Source organism: Oncorhynchus clarkii, chromosome 9, assembly GCF_045791955.1.
Source record: "Oncorhynchus clarkii lewisi isolate Uvic-CL-2024 chromosome 9, UVic_Ocla_1.0, whole genome shotgun sequence".
NCBI classification, from domain to species: domain Eukaryota; kingdom Metazoa; phylum Chordata; class Actinopteri; order Salmoniformes; family Salmonidae; genus Oncorhynchus; species Oncorhynchus clarkii.
This window is the reverse complement of record NC_092155.1, coordinates 58078680-58097642: the sequence shown is the minus strand read 5'-3', so window position 1 is coordinate 58097642 and position 18963 is coordinate 58078680. Positions and strand designations below refer to the sequence as shown.

The 18963-nt window shown below is 43.1% G+C and overlaps 1 protein-coding gene and 1 pseudogene across 6 annotated transcripts in view; both read left to right on the top strand.

Moving 5' to 3' along the window:
* The window catches only part of LOC139416615 (ankyrin repeat and SAM domain-containing protein 1A-like), a 105254-nt gene extending 90171 nt beyond the window's left edge, over nt 1-15083 (top strand). For 4 of the 6 annotated variants that reach the window (XM_071165492.1, XM_071165488.1, XM_071165491.1 and 1 more), the window contains 8 exons: nt 4359-4457; nt 4586-4732; nt 4819-5235; nt 5341-5412; nt 5526-5612; nt 6015-6152; nt 9241-9423; nt 10810-10926. In XM_071165492.1, the coding sequence (XP_071021593.1) occupies nt 4359-4457; nt 4586-4732; nt 4819-5235; nt 5341-5412; nt 5526-5612; nt 6015-6152; nt 9241-9423; nt 10810-10926 (1260 nt within the window). Of the gene's footprint in view, nt 1-4358; nt 4458-4585; nt 4733-4818; nt 5236-5340; nt 5413-5525; nt 5613-6014; nt 6153-9240; nt 9424-10809; nt 10927-11775 lie in introns of those variants that run through there. The other 2 variants (XM_071165490.1, XM_071165489.1) reach the window with 2 other exon arrangements.
* A 1265-nt stretch (nt 15084-16348) lies between these two features.
* Nucleotides 16349-18756, top strand: LOC139417575 (uncharacterized; annotated as a pseudogene).
* Nucleotides 18757-18963: the final 207 nt, after the last annotated feature.

Below are 18963 nucleotides of genomic sequence, written 5' to 3'. Positions count from 1 at the left end.
GTGTGTGTATCTCTCACACTCTGTGAGTCTCTCTCTCTCTCTGTGTATCTCTCTCTGTATTGCTCTCTCTATGTACCTCGCTCTGTATCTCTGTATCTCAATTCAATTCAAGGGGCTTTACTGGCATGGGAAACATGTGTTTACATTGCCAAAGCAAGTGAAGTAGATAATATACAAAAGTGAAATAAACAATTAAACAATAAACACAAGTTCCAAAATAATAAAGACATAAATAAAAACATTACGAATGTCATTATGTGTATATATACAGTGTCGTAACGATGTACAAATGGTTAAAGTACAAAAGGTAAACTAAATAAGCATAAATATGGGTTGTATTTACAATGGTGTTTGTTCTTCACTGGTTGACCTTTTCTTGTGGCAACAGGTCACAAATATTGCTGCTGTGATGGCACACTGTGGATTTTACCCAGTAGATATGGGAGTTTATCAAAATCGGGTTTGTTTTCAGATTTTTTGTGGCTCTGTGTAATCTGAGGGAAATATGTGTCTCTAATATGGTCATACATTGGGTAGGAGGTTAGGAAGTGCAGCTTAGTTTCCACCTCATTTTGTGGGCAGTGTGCACATAGCCTGTCTTCTCTTGAGAGCCATGTCTGCCTACGGCGGCCTTTCTCAATAGCAAGGCTATGCTCACTAAGTCTGTACATAGTCAAAGCTTTCCTTAAGTTTGGGTCAGTCACAGTGGGCCGGTATTCTGCCACTGTCTACTCTCTGTTTAGGGCCCAATAGCATTCTAGTTTGCTCTGTTTTTTTGTTAATTATTTCCAATGTGTTAAGTAATTTTCTTTTTGTTTTCTCATGATTTGGTTGGGTTTAATTGTGTTGCTGTACTGGGGCTCTGGGGTCTGTTTGTGTTTGTGAACAGAGCCCCAGGACCAGCTTGCTTCTGTAGGTGATGGCTTTGTTATGGAAGTTTTGGGAATCGCTTCCTTTTAAGTGGTTGTAGAATTTAACGCCTCTTTTCTGGATTTTGATAATTAGCGGGTATCGGCCTAATTCTGCTCTGCATGCATTATTTGGTGTTCTACGTTGTACACAGAGGATATTTTTGCAGAATTCTGCATGCAGTTTCTCAATTTGGTGTTTGTCCCATTTTGTGAGTTCTTGGTTGGTGAGCGTACCCCAGACATCACAACCATAAAGGACAATGGGCTCTATGACTGATTCAAGTATTTTTAGCCAGATCCTAATTGATATGTCAAATTTTATGTTCTATTTGATGGCATAGAATGCTCTTCTTGCCTTGTCTCTCAGATCGTTCACAGCTTTGTGGAAGTTACCTGTGGCGCTGATGTTTAGGCCATGGTATGTATAGTTTTTTATGTGCTCTAGGGCAACAGTGTCTAGATGGAATTTGTATTTGTGGTCCTGGCGACTGGACCTTTTTTTTGGAACACCATTATTTTGGTCTTACTGAGATTTACTGTCAGGGCCCAGGTCTGACAGAATCTGTGCAGAAGATCTAGGTGCTGCTGTAGGCCCTCCTTGGTTGGTGACAGAAGCACCAGATCATCAGCAAACGGTAGACATTTGACTTGAGCTTCTGGTAGGGTGAGGCCGGGTTCTGCAGACTTTTCTAGTGCCCTCACTAATTTGTTGATATATATGTTGAAGAGGGTGGGGGTAAAGCTGCATCCCTGTCTCACCCCATGGCCCTGTGGGAAGAAATTTGTGTTTTTTGCCTATTTTAACCACACACCACTTTCCATCAATTGTATAGCAGACCCTCAAGCCAAATTGAGTCAAAGGCTTTTTTGAAATTAACAAAGCATGAGAAGGCTTTGCCTTTGTTTTGGTTTGTTTGTTTGTCAATTAGGGTGTGCAGGGTGAATACGTGGTCTGTCGTACAATAATTTGTTTAAAAGCCAATTTGCCATTTGCTCAGTACATTGTTTTCACTGAGGAAATGTACAAGTCTGCTGTTAATGATAATGCATAGGATTTTCCCAAGGTTGCTGTTGATGCATGTCCCACAGTAGTTATTGGGGTCAAATTTGTCTCCACTTTTGTGGATTGAGGTGATCAGTCCTTGGTTCCAAAGAGCTAAGGATGATGTTAAAGAGTTTTAATATAGCCAATTGGAATTTGTTGTCTGTATATTTAATCATTTCATTGAGGATACCATCAATACCACAGGCCTTTTTGGGTTGGAGGGTTTTTATTTTGGCATGTTGCTCATTCAAGGTAATTGGAGAGTCCAGTGGGTTCTGGTAGTCTTTAATAGTTGATTCTAAGATTTGTATTTGATCATGTGTATGTTTTTATTGTTTGTTCTTTGTTATAGAGCCAAAAAGATTGGAGAAGTGGTTTACCCATACATCTCCATTTTGGATAGATAATTCTTCGTATTGTTTTGTTTAGTGTTTTCCAATTTTCCCAGAAGTGGTTAGTCTATGGATTCTTCAATTACATTGAGCTGGTTTCTGACGTGCTGTTCCTTCTTTTTTCATAGTGTATTTCTGTATTGTTTTAGTGATTCACCATAGTGAAGGCATAGACTCAGGTTTTCCGGGTCTCTATGTTTTTGGTTGGAGAAACCTGTCCAATTTCTTTCTTAGATTTTTGCATTCTTCATCAAACCATTTGTCATTGTTGTTCATTTTCTTCGGTTATCTATTTGAGATTTTTAGATTTGATAGGGAAGTTGAGAGGTCAAATACACTGTTAAGTTTTTATACTGTCAAGTTTACACCTTCACTATTACAGTAGAACATTTGTCCAGGAAGTTGTCTAAAAGGGATTGAATTTGTTGTTGCTTAATTGTTTTTTGGTAAGTTTCCTAACTACATTGCTTCGATCTATAGTATTTCTTAATATTACTCCATTCCTTTGGCTTTGATGCCTCATGATTCAAGTTGACTGTGATTTTGCTGTGGCCCACTGACACTCCTATCTCTCTCGCTCTCTCTGTATCTCTCTCGCTCTCTCTGTATCTCTCTCGCTCTCTCTATCTCTCTCGCTCTATCTCTCTCGCGCTCTCTCACTCTCTCTCTGTGAATCTCGCTCTCTCTCTGAATACCTCTCTGTATCTACCCTCTTCCCATAATCCTAAAAGTGGAAAATACCTGAGTCATGATCTTCATCCCTGCACATGCTCAGGTTAATACAGTAGAGCCAAAAGAAAGTGCGCACACACACATACACACAAAATCCCCTCCCTGCCATGGCTGAGCCACAGTCCCCATGACTCATTTCACCCCTGTATATATTACGCTGTGTAACACACACACTGATGCCCCCTCCCTCCCACTCCCTTTGCCCCTGCAGCAACGCAGCTTGTCAGCTCCTGACCCTCCATCCCACTGACAGGGCTCATGCACAACACTGTTGCAAGGTCCATAGAGCTTTACACACTTTTCTACTAAGTGTGTGCCAGCAGCAACTTCCAAGTCAGTCATTTGAGTAATGGTTAGTAATTCCTCTTTCATTTGACCACGTCAGGCCAATGGAAGGACCCATCGAGTGACCCTGATGAATGACACTCGGTGAAGGGAGGCTAACCTTCGTGGTCAAAGTCATTTAGTGCTGCCTGCGGTTGTCGACTCAGTAGGACTCCGCTCTTCCCACCTTGCTCCTCCCTGTCCCCCTCCTGAAGTTCCCTGATTGATCCAAGAGGATTAGCCACCCATTGTTCCCGCCGGCTGTCTCAGCCTTGGAGATGGTATTGTGTGGAACTGTAGATGTTTTTGTTTTTTACCTTTATTTAACTAGGCAAGTCGGTTAAGAACAAGTTCTTATTCATAATGACACCTAGGAACAGTGGGTTAACTGCCTTATTCAGGGGCAGAACGACATATTTTTTTTTTACCTTGTCAGTTCGGGGATTCGAACTAGAAACCTTTTGGTTACTGGCCCAACGCTCTAACCACTAGGCTACCTGCATGAGCAAGGTTTGACCTTTGCTCATGCTCCCTGGTGCTTGTCCCCCTCCCTCCCCTTTCCTCTCTCATCCACTTAAATTACATTTACTAGAGGGATGTATTGACGTTTATTTCAGTACTGTAGTCAGCTGTATGTTCTCTCTATGGGAGAAGGGAGAAGTGCTTGACACTCCAAAGAAATGGACCCCTTATTTTTGCAATGGCAGCATTAGGGGAGGCAGCTCACTAACCAACCACGTGGGTGTGTCTTTGACTGGGTCTGGTTAGCCTTTTAACACTAAGATGCTGTGTTAGATTTCTATTGACAATATGAGAAAACCCTCTCCATTGAATTATTGTGTTATCAAATTCCCTGTCCAGTTTACACAGCTAAGCCTGTTACGGCAACATTGAAGCCATGTTAGTATGGTCACTGTGATGTCATTTTAACCCAATCGGTCCTCTCTGTTACAGGGCAGTAATGTGATGGAGGAACAGGACCTGAGGGAGATAGGCATCACTGACCCAGGACATCGAAGGAAGATCCTGCATGCAGCTCGGTCCCTGCCAAAAGTGAGTCTCTCCAAACTCCTGACTTTAATGAGTTCCCCTATGGCCCCATGCAGTAGCTCTAGCGAGTGTCATCAGCCCTGACTATGTGGGGAGTGGAGTGATCAGTGTGTGACTGTCTCCCCCTGCAGGTGAAGGCCCTGGGCTGTGACGGAAGCATCTCTCTCTCCTCCTGGCTGGACCTCCTGGGCCTGCAGGAGTACCTCCACAACTTCCTGTCCAGCGGATACCGCAGCCTCGACTGTGTCAAGAACCTGTGGGAGCTGGAGATTGTCAACGTGAGTGTGTCTCTCTGAAATTTACTTTGAGAGAGCACATTTTGAAATAGTTTGTTCAGTGGTTAGGACTGTTTTGTATCTTCCAGGTACTGAAAATCACCTTGCTGGGACACAGAAAACGCATCATCGCCTCGCTGGCAGAACGGCCCTATGAGGAACCTCCTGTCAAGCCCCCCCGCCTGTCCCAGATCAGGTGTCAGGACCTGGTATCCCAGACCTCCTCTCCCATCAGTCACATGGACTCCTACGCGGGTCGTTCCATGGACCCCCTCCTGCCGTTGGGGGAGCCTGGGAGGAGGAAGGGGCCTGACCCAGCTTACGATGTGGACCCCCACCGGCCCCGCAGTGGAAGACACCGCTCACATGAGAGGTATGAGGAGCGGCATCGGGAGCCCCGTCTGACCCTGCGACCCCCCAGCCTGGCAGCACCTTACACCCCTGTACAGAACTGGCACCACCAGCCTGAGAAGCTCATCTTTGAGTCCTGTGACTATGAAGCCAATGTAAGTGACACCTTTTCCTGCAGTAGCTCACTAATGTCTTTCTTTAATATATATGGTTTCTCACTCTGTATTACTATATTAATGTTTCTCACACTCAAAATCCAGTACCTGGGATCTATGCTCATCAAGGAGCTACGTGGGACAGAGTCCACCCAGGACGCCTGTGCCAAAATGAGGGTAGGTCACGCCTTTAACTACTACTCTAGTCTCCTCATGTTTAGAGAGACATCATTCTCTATCTCTGCTGAAAGGACCCAGACTAATTCCCCCCCCCCCCTCCACCCCCCCAGAGGTCTACAGAGCAGATGAGGAAGGTCCCCACCATCGTCCTCTCCATCACATACAAAGGGGTGAAGTTCATTGACGCAGCCAATAAGGTTGGTTGGCTGGGTGCCCCGTTTTCACCTTGGACCTGATCCATACGGCGATATCTGAAAACTAGATAGACACACACACACCTGTCCCAGCCAGGCAGACTAGACACCAGGGGAGGAGGAGGCTGCCCAGCATCACATCACACCAATCACATTGATTCAGCCCCACCCTCTCCCTCCTTCATACTAAATGTCACCCCTGTCTGTTAAGTGTATCATATACATGACAGATAGGCCTTTTTTGAGGGGTCACAGGGTAGAAACTTCTGTGTCGCCATTGCAATTAAGAACGTATTGACATGTTCTTTCATAATGGAGATGTGAATGTGATCTTTATTGATGTATCTGTGACTATACATACAGTATACTCATTGTAGTGTCTTGTTGGACACTCCTCCAATACAGAACATCATAGCTGAGCATGAGATCCGGAACATCTCGTGTGCGGCCCAGGACCCAGAGGATCTGTGCACATTTGCCTACATCACCAAGGACCTGCAGACCAACCACCACTACTGCCATGTGTTCAGCACAGTGGACGTGGTGAGAATGCATGCCTACACAATCATCCCACTCTAACCCGATCACTCCAGCGTGCAGTGACGTGACTTGACTTCATTGTATGTTATACTATCGCATTCGTTTCAGAATATGTCCAAACTAAGACATGTATTGCCGCACCACAGCACAGTACATATACAAATATATTTCAGCTGTAGATTCAGGTCCATACATAATGGTCTGTGATGTCCTCTCCTCTGTCCTCATGTTGGCTCCTTCCCAGCCACCTTTTTTAATCCTCAGAGGAGATGTGATTCTGATTGGCAGCAACACAGCATCACTGTTCTCTTTACTCTCTAGACCAGCTTATCTACCTGTGAGGTTTCACACGTCAGCAACGCTTGCTTGCCTTTTTCCGATAGTCATGCTGCTAGGTGACCATCACTAAACTGCCAACCTCCACCACGCCGTTCCTCCTGAGAACTGATTATTTGTCTAAACCAGGGTTCCCCAATAGGCAGGCATCCATGTTTTCTGAGTGAATCTTTGGGGGGGGGTATTTTTTTATTTTTATGTTGGACATTATTAAGGACTGTATAATCACCAGGAATTCAGCTCAAAGTGATTTTAATTTAGGAAATCTGTTCCCTAGTATTCCCACGCATAAATAGAGAGGCATATTTGATCATATGTAATCAAGGTTTGAAATATGTTCTGGCCCACCAACCATCTGCTCAAGAAAAAATTGACCCGTGATGGTGATCGTATTACCGCCACACTGGCGGTCACGAGTCATGACGGCAGTCAAATTCCACATAAACGTTTAGTCACAGTAATTAGGCTTCTCCAAGCTCTGATGCTGCTGATTGTCATTAGTAGCCTACCAAACTTGCTAACTGCCTGTTACTCACAGCACTCTATTGTCCCTCTTACCACTCTGACATCAATGCAAATGTATTCGAACATTTAATCAAACACTTAATGAGAGCCCATGAGCTCATGTTGCGCAACATTTCTATAGGCTATTCAATTGCATGAGAAAACAGAGTGATGGCCTCTTAAAAAGAGGAGGATCCAATCCGCTTTCTATAGGCTAGGCCTACTATATTTATTTCTCAACTTTCCTAATATTAGGCACATTTGGTTCTATTTACAACAGGAGTATAGCCCACCAGGCTGGCATGAAAATTAACCATGGGAAAAGCGTTTTTTTGCTATTTAAGTTTATAGATAATTTATAGATAATATGTATTTGTTTCCCGCTGACCCCGTTTCGATACAGGTGCATGATAATGGTCCATTCTAAATCTAACCAAATTTCACGCGTATATTATTTAGTATATGTAAAGACCAGATTAAATTAAGAATAGTCTGATGGGTGACCAGATTAGCCTATCACTTGTGAATGATATATTATCACTTGTGAATGATGCCCAGTTTAAGGCAAAAAAACAGTGAATCCTGTGCAAAGAACAAAGCAGAGCTCATACCTTTTTTCAAATCATAATTAGTAGTATCATGCAGCCTTAGAATCTTTTAAAAATCAAAACATATAGCCCATTTATGTATTAGACTTGTTAAAATGTAGATGTTCCAAAGGTCTGCATCCGTGGCTTGTATGTGTGGAGGCCTGGAGATGCTAAATGTGTTTATGTTAATTAACGGTCAATTACCGTGAGACCGGCTGTTATTTTCTTGACAATCACTGGCTGACAAAATGTTATTACCGCCACAGCCCTACCCACGGCTGTGTGTAACTCTAAAGCTTTTCACATGTAATACTGTAGGGGTCATCTAAGGCAACTGACAAACTACTACAGAGGCTGGTCCAATAGAAATAACATACCCATTAAAGTCAATGGCTGTTTTTCTATGGCAGGTCCCACTTTTCTGAGAGGTCTGCTGTTGGCCCTGTGGCTTGTGTTGTACTCAATAGGGCTGTGAACTGAGTGGCCTCAGGGGTAATGCAGTAGACTGATGACTATCTGAGATGAGGTGAGGTGGGGGAGTGTAATAGCCCGGAGATGTGATCAGAGCTTTTAAACAGTATTGACCAGGCTGCTATCGGACGCCACAGGCTCATTTTTCAACAGCCCACACAATGGGACGGATCTCAGATCAGATCAAAGGAAGTAAACAAAGAGAAAGTTCCTCGGAGACACAGACTAATAATCAGCCTTCTGTTTTTCTCAAGCTGGAGTTGTTTTGTTACTTAACTTTACAAGAATATGTTGAACAGAGCCAATCAGGTGGTGTCTCACTGGACTGGGTTGAGCTTCCAATGGTGTTGTATGTGTCAGGGACAAAGAGTATCAGAGGAAGCCATTAAAATCCATCTTTCTCAAAACAAATGGAGGGCTTTTTGGGTGTACAAATAAATACACACATGGACCCCCCTCAGTGTTTTTGTCTCTGGTCCCAAGTGCATGTTCACCTTCAGCTGCACCTTTCCGCTAAGTAGAATCTGAGTGTTTTAATGTGATGCAGCTCCAGCCTCAGTGGGTTGCAGTAGCAGGTGTTTGCAGTCAGGCGACAGAGAGAGAACCGCTTGCTGTCTCGCTACACTTCCTCTCTACCTGACAGCTTTCTCTGCCATTCAATTAAGTCGGTTTACAAAGTTGTACAGGCAAATCCACTTTAGAGTAAAGTATTCGATGCCATTGTCTGACTGAGCATATCTCCTGGGTCTTTGGAGGAGACTGTCCACTGAGCTGAGATTGTGGCTTGTTGTCTCATCCACTCAATGTGTATGCTTTTAAATACTGTACATACTTAGAACCATGACTTGTCTTACCTAGGAATTCTAGATGCACCATATGCCTGTGTTTACTTTCATAATGACTAAGACTCCGTCTGCTGTAGAGTGATGCAGCAACATTATATTCAGGAGCACTAGTGCATGTCTGTCTGTCTGTTGACACGTAACTTAACATAGCAGGCGTAAAAGAAACACCCGAGCGTGGTCCCCACATCCGTTTTTCAGGGGAAAAGGAAGCTAGGTTGAACATACCGTATCCCTGAGAACCGGATGTTTCTGGTTTCCCCCAACCCTACTGAGGGTGGTTGATATGGGAGACGGGAGGAGGGAATAGAATACTGAGGAGGATTCTCTCTCCTCCCCCTCTGGTAGAACCTGACCTATGAGATTATCCTGACGCTGGGACAAGCTTTTGAGGTGGCCTATCAGCTGGCTCTCCAGGCCCAGAGGACCAAACAGCACCAGGTCATCCCAGCAGGACCTGGGACAGAGGTCATCGAGACCAAATCCAGCCGGCCCGTTCCTAAACCACGGGGCAGCGTAAGAAAATTAGGGGTGAGTTTGTCATACGCAAACATTTACATTTGATTAATTTAGCAGGCGCTCTTATCCAGGGCAACTTACAGGAGCAATTAGGCTTACGTGCCTTGCTCAAGGGCACATCGGCATATTTTTCACCTAGTCGCCTCGGGATTCAAACCAGCAACCTTTCGGTAACTGGCCCCACGCTCTTAACCACTCGGCTACCTGCCGACACACGCTCACACAATTGTCTCATTGTGAATACATTGTGAAAATCTGCCAGTAGCAACACCCCATTAGCATTAAAACATTAAGCGATGGATTGCTACTGAATGATAATGTTACAATCACACAGCTGGGAACATTCATTAGATATAACAACCAGAATGTGTGTTCACACACAATCTCATCCTGCCTTTAATGGGAATGGTGTTATTTTTGCTTGGCATGAAAACCACACAAAACAGTTATGTACTGATGTTATTGTAGCGGAGCGGGGGTTGATTCACCACAGCATGGGCACATCACTCCCATCCCTCTCATCGGTACACACACCTAAAACCACACAAACATCTCGTGTCCCCCATTAACCAGGGTCTTGTAAGAATCTGTCCCTACCCTCTGTCTCTGTCTCTCTCTCTGTATCGCTCTGTATCTCTCTCTCTCTCTTGTTGTCCATTCACTTCCTGGCTGTCCTGTCTGTCTCTCCCAGGACTCTCCTCCCCAGCTGGACACTCACTCCTGCTGTTACTGTCACACCTGCACCACCCACCGTCCCTCCTTTCTTCCGCTGCACCATTCTGCCAGCCCTGCCGCCCAGGTGCTGCTCTTTCTCCCTCTCCTCATCCTTTCTCTCTCTGCATCCTTCTATCATCTACCCTTTCTATATAATGTTACCGCTTTGCCCCCCCCCTCCCTAACCAATACAGTTCTCACATTTTCTCTCCTCACCTTCAATCCATCCACATGACTCATTTATCTCTCCTCTTCACACCTCATTCTCTCTGTTTTTGTCTCAACGGGGCTCCTAACCTGGGATCACATTATTATTATTTCTTTCAGAAGATGATATTTTGAAACACCATCAACTCTGTTGATTGCTGTGTTCTTTACTAGACCCCTTGGTAGTTGTAAGACCCTTAGGCGCCCCCTAGTGGTATGAACATTCCAGGTTGGTAATCACACTTTTGATCTGGTGATGATGATGTGCTATAGCTTTTCCCTCAGTGGTTCTGCTGTTTATATTTTCTTAATCACACTTACTTAGTACAATGAGTCATTTCCTCTGATGATTTCTCTGATTTCACAACGCTTTCAGGGAAAGGAAATTATGATCTCAGAATGACTAACGTAGCTCAGCACACCGATTTTTCATTTGTTGGCTCTCTCACCCTAAGTCTCTCACCCCTACCCCTACAGGTGGACCCGTTGGAGCTGGTGGGGGACTCCCAGGGCAGTGCCACGTGGCTGGTGGACCCCGTTCCCAAGGACTCCAAGAGGACCATCAGCACTAAGTACGAGACCACCATATTCTGAGTAGACCTGCCTCCTCACCTCTCCTCTCCTGACCTTTTACCTTGGATCTGACCTCCTAATCTACTGTACCTTTCCTCCTCTCCTTCTCCTTCTGTGTGCCTTTCAATGTGACTCTGCCTGTCTCCACTCCAGGCCTGACCCCTGCTCTCCTGTCTCCCTCCACCTCCTTTCCTCTCCTCTGCCACTGTTGGACCCTGCTGTCTGAGAAGTTCAACCCCCCCCCCCCCCCCCAGTTAGTCTACACATGTACCCTCTGCTCTCCTTGCCACTGTGCTGTCTTCCCACAACCACAGCCCTGAGTGTGGGGACTAACTGCTACTGGAATCTCTCCTAACTGGAACACTTACCTCTAGCTTCCCTCTAATGAATTAGTCCTGCCAACTACTGGGCCCTGAATCCTTCCAACCTTCTCTATGATTGTGAAGCAATCATCAACCGTTCCCCAGGCATTTACTGTAGTTCCTCTTGCCTTTGTGACCAAGAAGCATGAGACCTTATCCTTCCACAACATTCCCTCTGTTTCATTTTCTCATGAACCCTGTGCTTCCTCACATTCACATTGGCACTGCATTAGCCCTGCTTTCAATTTTGTAATGTATGGTGCTGTTATTTGTAGCATTTACCAATGCTAATAGGCTCAGTGGCATTATCTGACCGATCCAGTACAGTAGCTGTGAAGTGTGTAAGACAGCAAATGTAATCCACAAGTCACTGATTAAGTTTGTTCAGTGGTAGCGATCTCCATTCTACCTACAGTACCTTTTCCTTCTATATATCCTTTCTTTCTTTTTCATTCCTTTTACTCATCAATCTTGTTTTCTCCTCTGGGTGCTTTTCCTGCTCTACCAGGCGACGGCCACTGTGAGATGCTCTTGAAGAACATTCCCTCCTTGTTTTCTGAACAATAATCTCCTGACTCCAGTGCTCAGAAAAAAATATATGATTCTCTACAGCCAAGGATCAACTACCTGGATGAACATTGTTTTCTAGAAGAATCTGTAAGAGACCGGCTCTTCCATTGTTCTAACTCTACACACATTAGTAGGAACATTGCCTGTTTCCCTGCAAGGGGATGGATGACAACCTTGTTGCACAGGACTAAACTCTAAACTCATTCCCCCTGGGATTGGTCCATTTGGGTTAACAGGGGGAAGGGCACGTACATGCGTATCCTGTTAGACTTATTTACATTCTTTGTGTCGGTTTACCGGAAACTGTCTGGAAAAACTGGCCCTCTGTGTCAGGCTGCCAAAGGAGGCTAGGGCCCAGCACTGTGATAGGAGATCTCTATTGGGAACTAATGGAGTTAAAATTGATGGGGCCTTTTGTTAGGGAACAACAGTGCGCAGGATAGGACACAGAGGCTCACACAGAATATAGTGTCCTACGTAGAGGTGCTCACTGTTATAGACAGACAGCCGAGTGGGACATCTATTTGAGCATGCCTTTCTCTGTTTATGACTGAGATGACTTTGATTTAATATCTAGTGCAATCCTAATTTGGAGTGTCATGAGCACTTTTTGTGAATGCTTGGACGCTGGGGATATATTGTGTGCATCCAAGATGATATGAAGAGAAATTGAATTGACTGTTCATTTAATAGAGTAAGAACCAAAGAGATGCTGAAATGCGTGAATTCTGCTCTAGCCACCCGTAATTGACCTGGGTGATGGTCTTAGGGTAATAACTCAGCCTAGCTGGTACATCAGTCAATATAGAGCTGATTAGTGCCAGTAACCTTAATGACGAGGAAGAGAGCTCATTAAATCTCTGTGGAGAGGTTATATGAAGTACGTAAAAAAAAAATATACCATTGTTCACAATCCAAGCATGTCTTAATGGACTGAAAGAGGAAGGCATTAGGTTGGCACGGCACTGATTCTACATATAGACATAATAAAAGTACATTACTTACTGTTGCTGTGCTAGGTTCAGCTCATTAAGTGTTCAAATCACTGTTCACATCCATCTAAAATTCTAACTCATTGCCATATTCCAAATAGTGTTAAGACCCAATCAACCCACTGTTGAAACTTAAACCCAGCAGAATGGGGGACTTTCCTTTTCCTTTTCAGAGCTCATGCCTTCTTGATGTTCATGTTGTCATTAATGGATGTCTGTCTGTGTTTCATTTAGAATCCACCCTGCCTCAGTCAATATTCAGAGTGCTAATATTGAAGCGGCAGTTGATCATTATCCAGAAAAATCCATAATTTTTTATATCTCCTCCGTTTAGTTTTCAGTTGGCTCCGTCATGTTTTTACATTATTTTAACCCCAGTGCTGTGTTGGTGTGTATCTCCCTTCCATGTAGCTGACTACCATGACCAGACACCCCGCCAGAGTGAGAGGTCAGGGGTGCCCAGACCAATGGTATTTTGTTGTGGGGCAGGATGCCCTTTTGGAACCAAGAGAAAGGTCAGGCCCACTTTCCATGCACCCCTCCACCCACTGGGGTGCTTGCATACACCAGGAAGGCCCTACCTGCTCTCTGCCGCCCCCGGTCCTCTCCTCATCCTCCACTTCTTCAGCTCCAGGGGTCAGCGCTGTAGCTCTGTAGCAGACAGACAGGAAGTCCGCTATTGGCTTCTTCCACCCTGTCCTGTCCTTTGACCACTGTGACTGACTGCCCCCAGGCAGTAAACCGAATCAACCAACACCCTCACTGCGTCCACTTACATATACTGAACAATATGGACTCAATATGTCAAAACTTGGTCAGTTAAGTAGAGCTCACAAAGGTGGGTGTTTGTTTGGTACGTGTCCCTCTTTCATTGTGAAGCACTCAACTTCAACATCCCTCATCTGTTTTTGGTACAAATTAAACATGTTTATCCTTTACAGGCCTGTGAATGCTGTTCAGACAGACAGGGTATTCTATTTATGGGTACGAGAGGGACAAGTTCCCAGTTGTTTTTTGCCAGACATGTTGTGACTTGTTTATCCATTCCATGAGAGGTGAAGATGCTTGTCTCCTCTAGATTGGTGCCTCAAACAACTCCTCCTCAGAGAGGCCTTCCCCATACACTTAAATGTGTCTCCACTGGGGGCTACACTAAGCTACTCTTTACTCTGACAGTGATAGTAATCAACATAAATTATAGATTTTTTAGCAGAGAAAATTGAGATCCTACCTGACTATCTCAATGAAATGCCTATGGGAAATGAGAGACAAATTTGGGAAGAATTGGGTAAAATGATTACCATGTGAGATGCAGCAGTACACTCACAAGGCTCTCTCCTGTCCATCCATCCAAGCACCAGGTCAGCGACATCAAAGCCTCTCTTCCTTATTTTCATTTCCTCATTCATAACAGAACTGTGATAAATAATGGAATAGTGTGCGGGAGGAATTTTGGACGGCTGTTAAACTGACACTACAGATCATATTTAAACAGGGTGAATGGCTTTTATTTGATCAAAAATAATAATAATGTATTGTCTTTTTGTACATTTTAACTGTCCTGATGCTGGATACTATATGACCAGGCTGGTGTTGGGAGGTAGTCCTACTAATTGCATTTTATTCCCCCTCACTATTTCTGAATTAATTTTGAACTAGTCAAACCACAAAACCAGTAATGTAAGATTTTAGGTACAATAATGTAACAAGCATTTTCTCCCCATACGCTATCTCTCCTGGTACTCTGTGGGCAGCTAGTGATGAACCTCTGTTGGTATGTTGACTAGTTATGGTACACTCAATATGGTACACTGGCTTCAACTGGTTGATAGCACCTGCAGCCATCAACCTGGTCCCATCTTCGCGTTTGCACATTTACTAAGGATCATTGGTAGTACAATGTGACTATTCTGATGATATTGATGATGAGAACAATATTGGATTGTAAATTAATCTCTAGCAGTCTGTATTTTGATACTTGAATGATTTTGCTTTTATAGATATCTATATATATATATATATATATCTATATATATATATGTATGTATGTAATTTTTTGCCACATTTGTCGTAAAGAGAAAAAGGACTGTGTCTTATAAAGTTCAACATATCATGATGCCCAACGATTGAAAACAAACAGAGAAAGAACTTGGAGCGACCGCACTAAAGAAACAAAGAAAAAGATTGTAAATAATCTTGGGCTTCCAGTCTTTTTATGATTATTATTTTTCATAATTGTACAACTAATAAATGAAGAAATGATGAACCAGATTCCTGATTTCTTTTTTTTTCCCATGACAATCATTCAGCCATGAAGAGTTGCATAGTACTATCCTTTACATTTGCATAGTCCCAGACAGGCAAAAGGTAATGGTGATGATACTGTAGTATGACAAGCCAACATGAACAAGTCTGGGCCAGGAAAACGGACAGGCTTGACGGTGCATCTTTTGAAGCAGCTGATATTGAGCTGTTTCAAAAGATGCACCAAAATGAATTCCTCATTGGACTAAGTTGGTAGTGTTAACTGAGGGCCGGGATAGTCGATAACAAATATATTTCATGTTTCAATAAAATGCCGGTGAGGAGGAGAGCAGAAGAAGAGCTTGACAATTGGTTGGGAATGGGACAGGTTTACATTTTTACAGATAGGGTTTGTTTAATTGCTTTATATTTTTAATTTGCATCTGTAATAGCTGAGCTGTGTCATGCTAGTCAGGTGCTTAGGAGCATAAAGCCAATACACAGGTAAAAGAGCTTGTCTGTGTAACGTTAAGATGTAAGAGGTGTAAGGACAACCTGTGTCTGAGAAAAGGTGTTTTTCAAGCCACGGGTACAAGAAGTAAAATCTTTTTAAGGAGCTTCGTGACAGTCTATACCAGGGGGTCCTGGCACTACACAGCTAATTCAAATAACCAATTCATCAAGGTTTGATTATTTGGATCAGCTGTGAAGTGCTAGGGCAAAAAACAAAATGTGCGGGCGGGGGGGGGGGGGGGGGTCGAGTTTGTGAAACCCTGGCCTCTATACCTGCTGGAGAATTTTTAAATGAAGCATTAAACCTGCATGTTATTTCTCATCTCTTTCAACTGTTAATGCAGTCAAGGTATTTTGATTTGTCATAAGTATATTCAGTGGTGGGAAAAGTACACAATTGTCATACTTAGTAAAGATACCTTAATAGAAATGACACATAAAAGTGAGTCACCCAGTAAAATACTACTTGAGTGTAAGTTTAAAAGTATCCAGTTTTAAGTATAAAGGCTGGAATGAAGGCTCCCAAAACGTTTGACCCAAGTTAAACAATTTAAAGGTAATGCAACCAAATACTAATTGAGTGTATGTAATCTTCTGACCCACTGGGAATGTGATGAAAGAAATAAAAGCTTAAATAAATAATTCCCTCTACTATTATTCTGCCATTTCACATTCTTAAAATAAAGTGGTGATCCTTACTGACCTAAGACAGAGACTTTGTACTAGGATTACATGTCAGGAATTGTGAAAAACTGAGTTTAAATGTATTTGGCCAAGGTGTACGTAAACTTCCGACTTCAACTGTACTTTCCTGAATTCTGTGTTGTGTCGATACTAGATAATGTTCAGATGGGCTACTATGATTCCATTGCATGGATATGTATCTCTAAGACCGATGGGATCTCAGATGAAGCCTTTGAAGGAGTAGCTCAGAATAGGTTTTGGGACGTGTTCCTCAGCATGAGGAAGCAGGCGTCTTTCTTACTGCACCACTTTAATAACCCTTGTTTTTTGTTGCCTAAAATGACACCCAAATCTAACTGCCTGTAGTGAAACTAATGGAGGAGACACAGCAGGGACTCAAACTGTAGAACCTAGTTCCTACATTTGAATATGAAAATTGATTTTATTAACCAAAAACTATGCTACATTTTATCTCTGGGAGCCTCAGGATGACAAATCAGAGCAAGGTTACTGAATGTAGGTACATTATTTGCCTTCAGAGTGGATGTATCAAACCAGTTGCCTTGATTGTTGTTGTGCACTCTCCTCAAACAATAGCATGGTATTTTTACTGTAAATTGGACACTTCAGTTGGATTAACACGAATTGAAGCTTTCTGCCCACATAAGACAAGTCTATGTCCTGGAAAGTTGGCTGTTACTTACAATGTCATTCTAGTCACATTAGCGCACGTTAGCAACAACCGTCCCGGTATAGGTACACCGATCCCGTAGAGGGGAACTACACATCAGGTGAGCACACTGTAATAAACAGATTTTTCTCTGATTCCGACTAGCTGGGAATCTAGAACTTTTGCCTCAAATATTTGTTCTTTACTTTTACTCCCTAATTTATTACAGGAATATTTGTTAATCAGAGACATTGTGCGTGTGAATTGTTGGACAACAACAAGCAGGGCCAAATCATGATAAAGGAATCTTTCAATGGATTTGATGGTGCTCTGAACTTCAACAAACTGCAGTACCATCCTAAGTGGCCCGAACTTGCATTTAATCAACAAAGGACACAGTACATTCAAATGGGCCTTGGAAAAGCTTCACCTTCCCATTTGCATTAAAACATTAAAAGACTATCTGAAAAAAGGGGAGATGCTTGTGATGAGAAGAGGTTTGTGGACATACCATTGTCTATTGTTATTCCATGTGTAAAAAAATAACATTAGGAATACAACAGGAGCAAATCTATAATGGATCCATTGATACACATTTCTTCCTCATCCTCAGTGCATCCCAGAGTTAGAATCATTCAGAAAACAAACCTAGATTCTGGAGGGGACAAGCTTTTGGTTTCTACCCATGCCACATCAACCTAACCCTGCTGAGAAATGGCCAGCCAGTGGCCAGCCAGTGGCAGAGCATGATCTCACAGGGGGGCAGAGGATGAGTCTGACAATCAGTGCCCAGGAGCTGAGAGAGAGACATCATTACACCTGTACTGCCACTCATCTGTCTGGACAACAAGTTGGATGTCAGTTGGGGTAAAAAGAAAAACCAAGGGGTGCCCTTAGATATCATCAGATTATGTGCTATTTAGCAACCACTATAGTCCACCTCTAGTCCACCGCCTGGTTGCCATCTCTGTTCAGCTTTTACATTCCTCTCCTGTCATTTGCCAAGTCTTTGATAGGAGTTGCAAGTCGAGTGTTGGCTAAAAAGACTGGTACCCAGACTAGTCTAATCTAGTCTTTTTTAGAGGTTACAAATTACAAAGTTGTTCCAATAATAAATACAAGTATTGTAATACTGTTTGTATTTATTGACAGATCCTGATACTAGGCCCAGATAGCGTTTCCATCCTTGCAGTCATCCCGGTGGTGGCAATGGTATTAATTCTGATTGGGGGCCTATCCTTTATTGTCTTTGGCATGTGGAAGTGGAAACGCACAGGTGAGATGGGGTTAGAAGTAGAGAATGGTGGTTACAGATGCAGACAAAGTGTTTGGGTAGTGTTCATTTCTGTACTTGGAGTGATGTATATTAGTTGAACGAATACAATGATTGCTGCAATAAGGCTGCACTCTTCCGGTGGCGAATGGTCTAACATGGACATATCTTCACGTTTACAGGATGACTATCTTTAATGTTTAACATCTTTATCAACAATGTAATTAGTGGCCGATAGAACACATCCCATTGGTGACCTACCTGTGTCAATGTGTTGTTCTTTCCTCCATTTTATGGACCGACTTACTCTGCTGCCAAGGGTACCGGTAAGTATGTTAGAATGTATGTTTACTTTGTCCCTATTGCATCATTGTGGCGTGTACTCAATCATTCCTGTCCAGTACTACTCATATCATAAGGAGAAGAATGCAATGTTTTTTCATTTCTCTTCCAGAGACAGAACAGAGCAACTCGTCTTTAGAGATGGAATCAACAGTCTTGATACAGCTGTACTCCAACCACCATCATACCATATTATGGTAATACCATCTCTGATGGAGATGAAATGAAGTGAACGATGGTCCCTTTTTTTTCAAAAAGGAAAATGAAGAAATCCACAACTAATTGAACAAGCAAGCTTTGCACTGCTCTGTTGCTATTTAATGAGACTTGTTATATGGCCAGTAATAATTGCCTAAACTTTGTAAGTGAATTGTGTATACACTCCTCTACGTATTTAATTGGACAGTG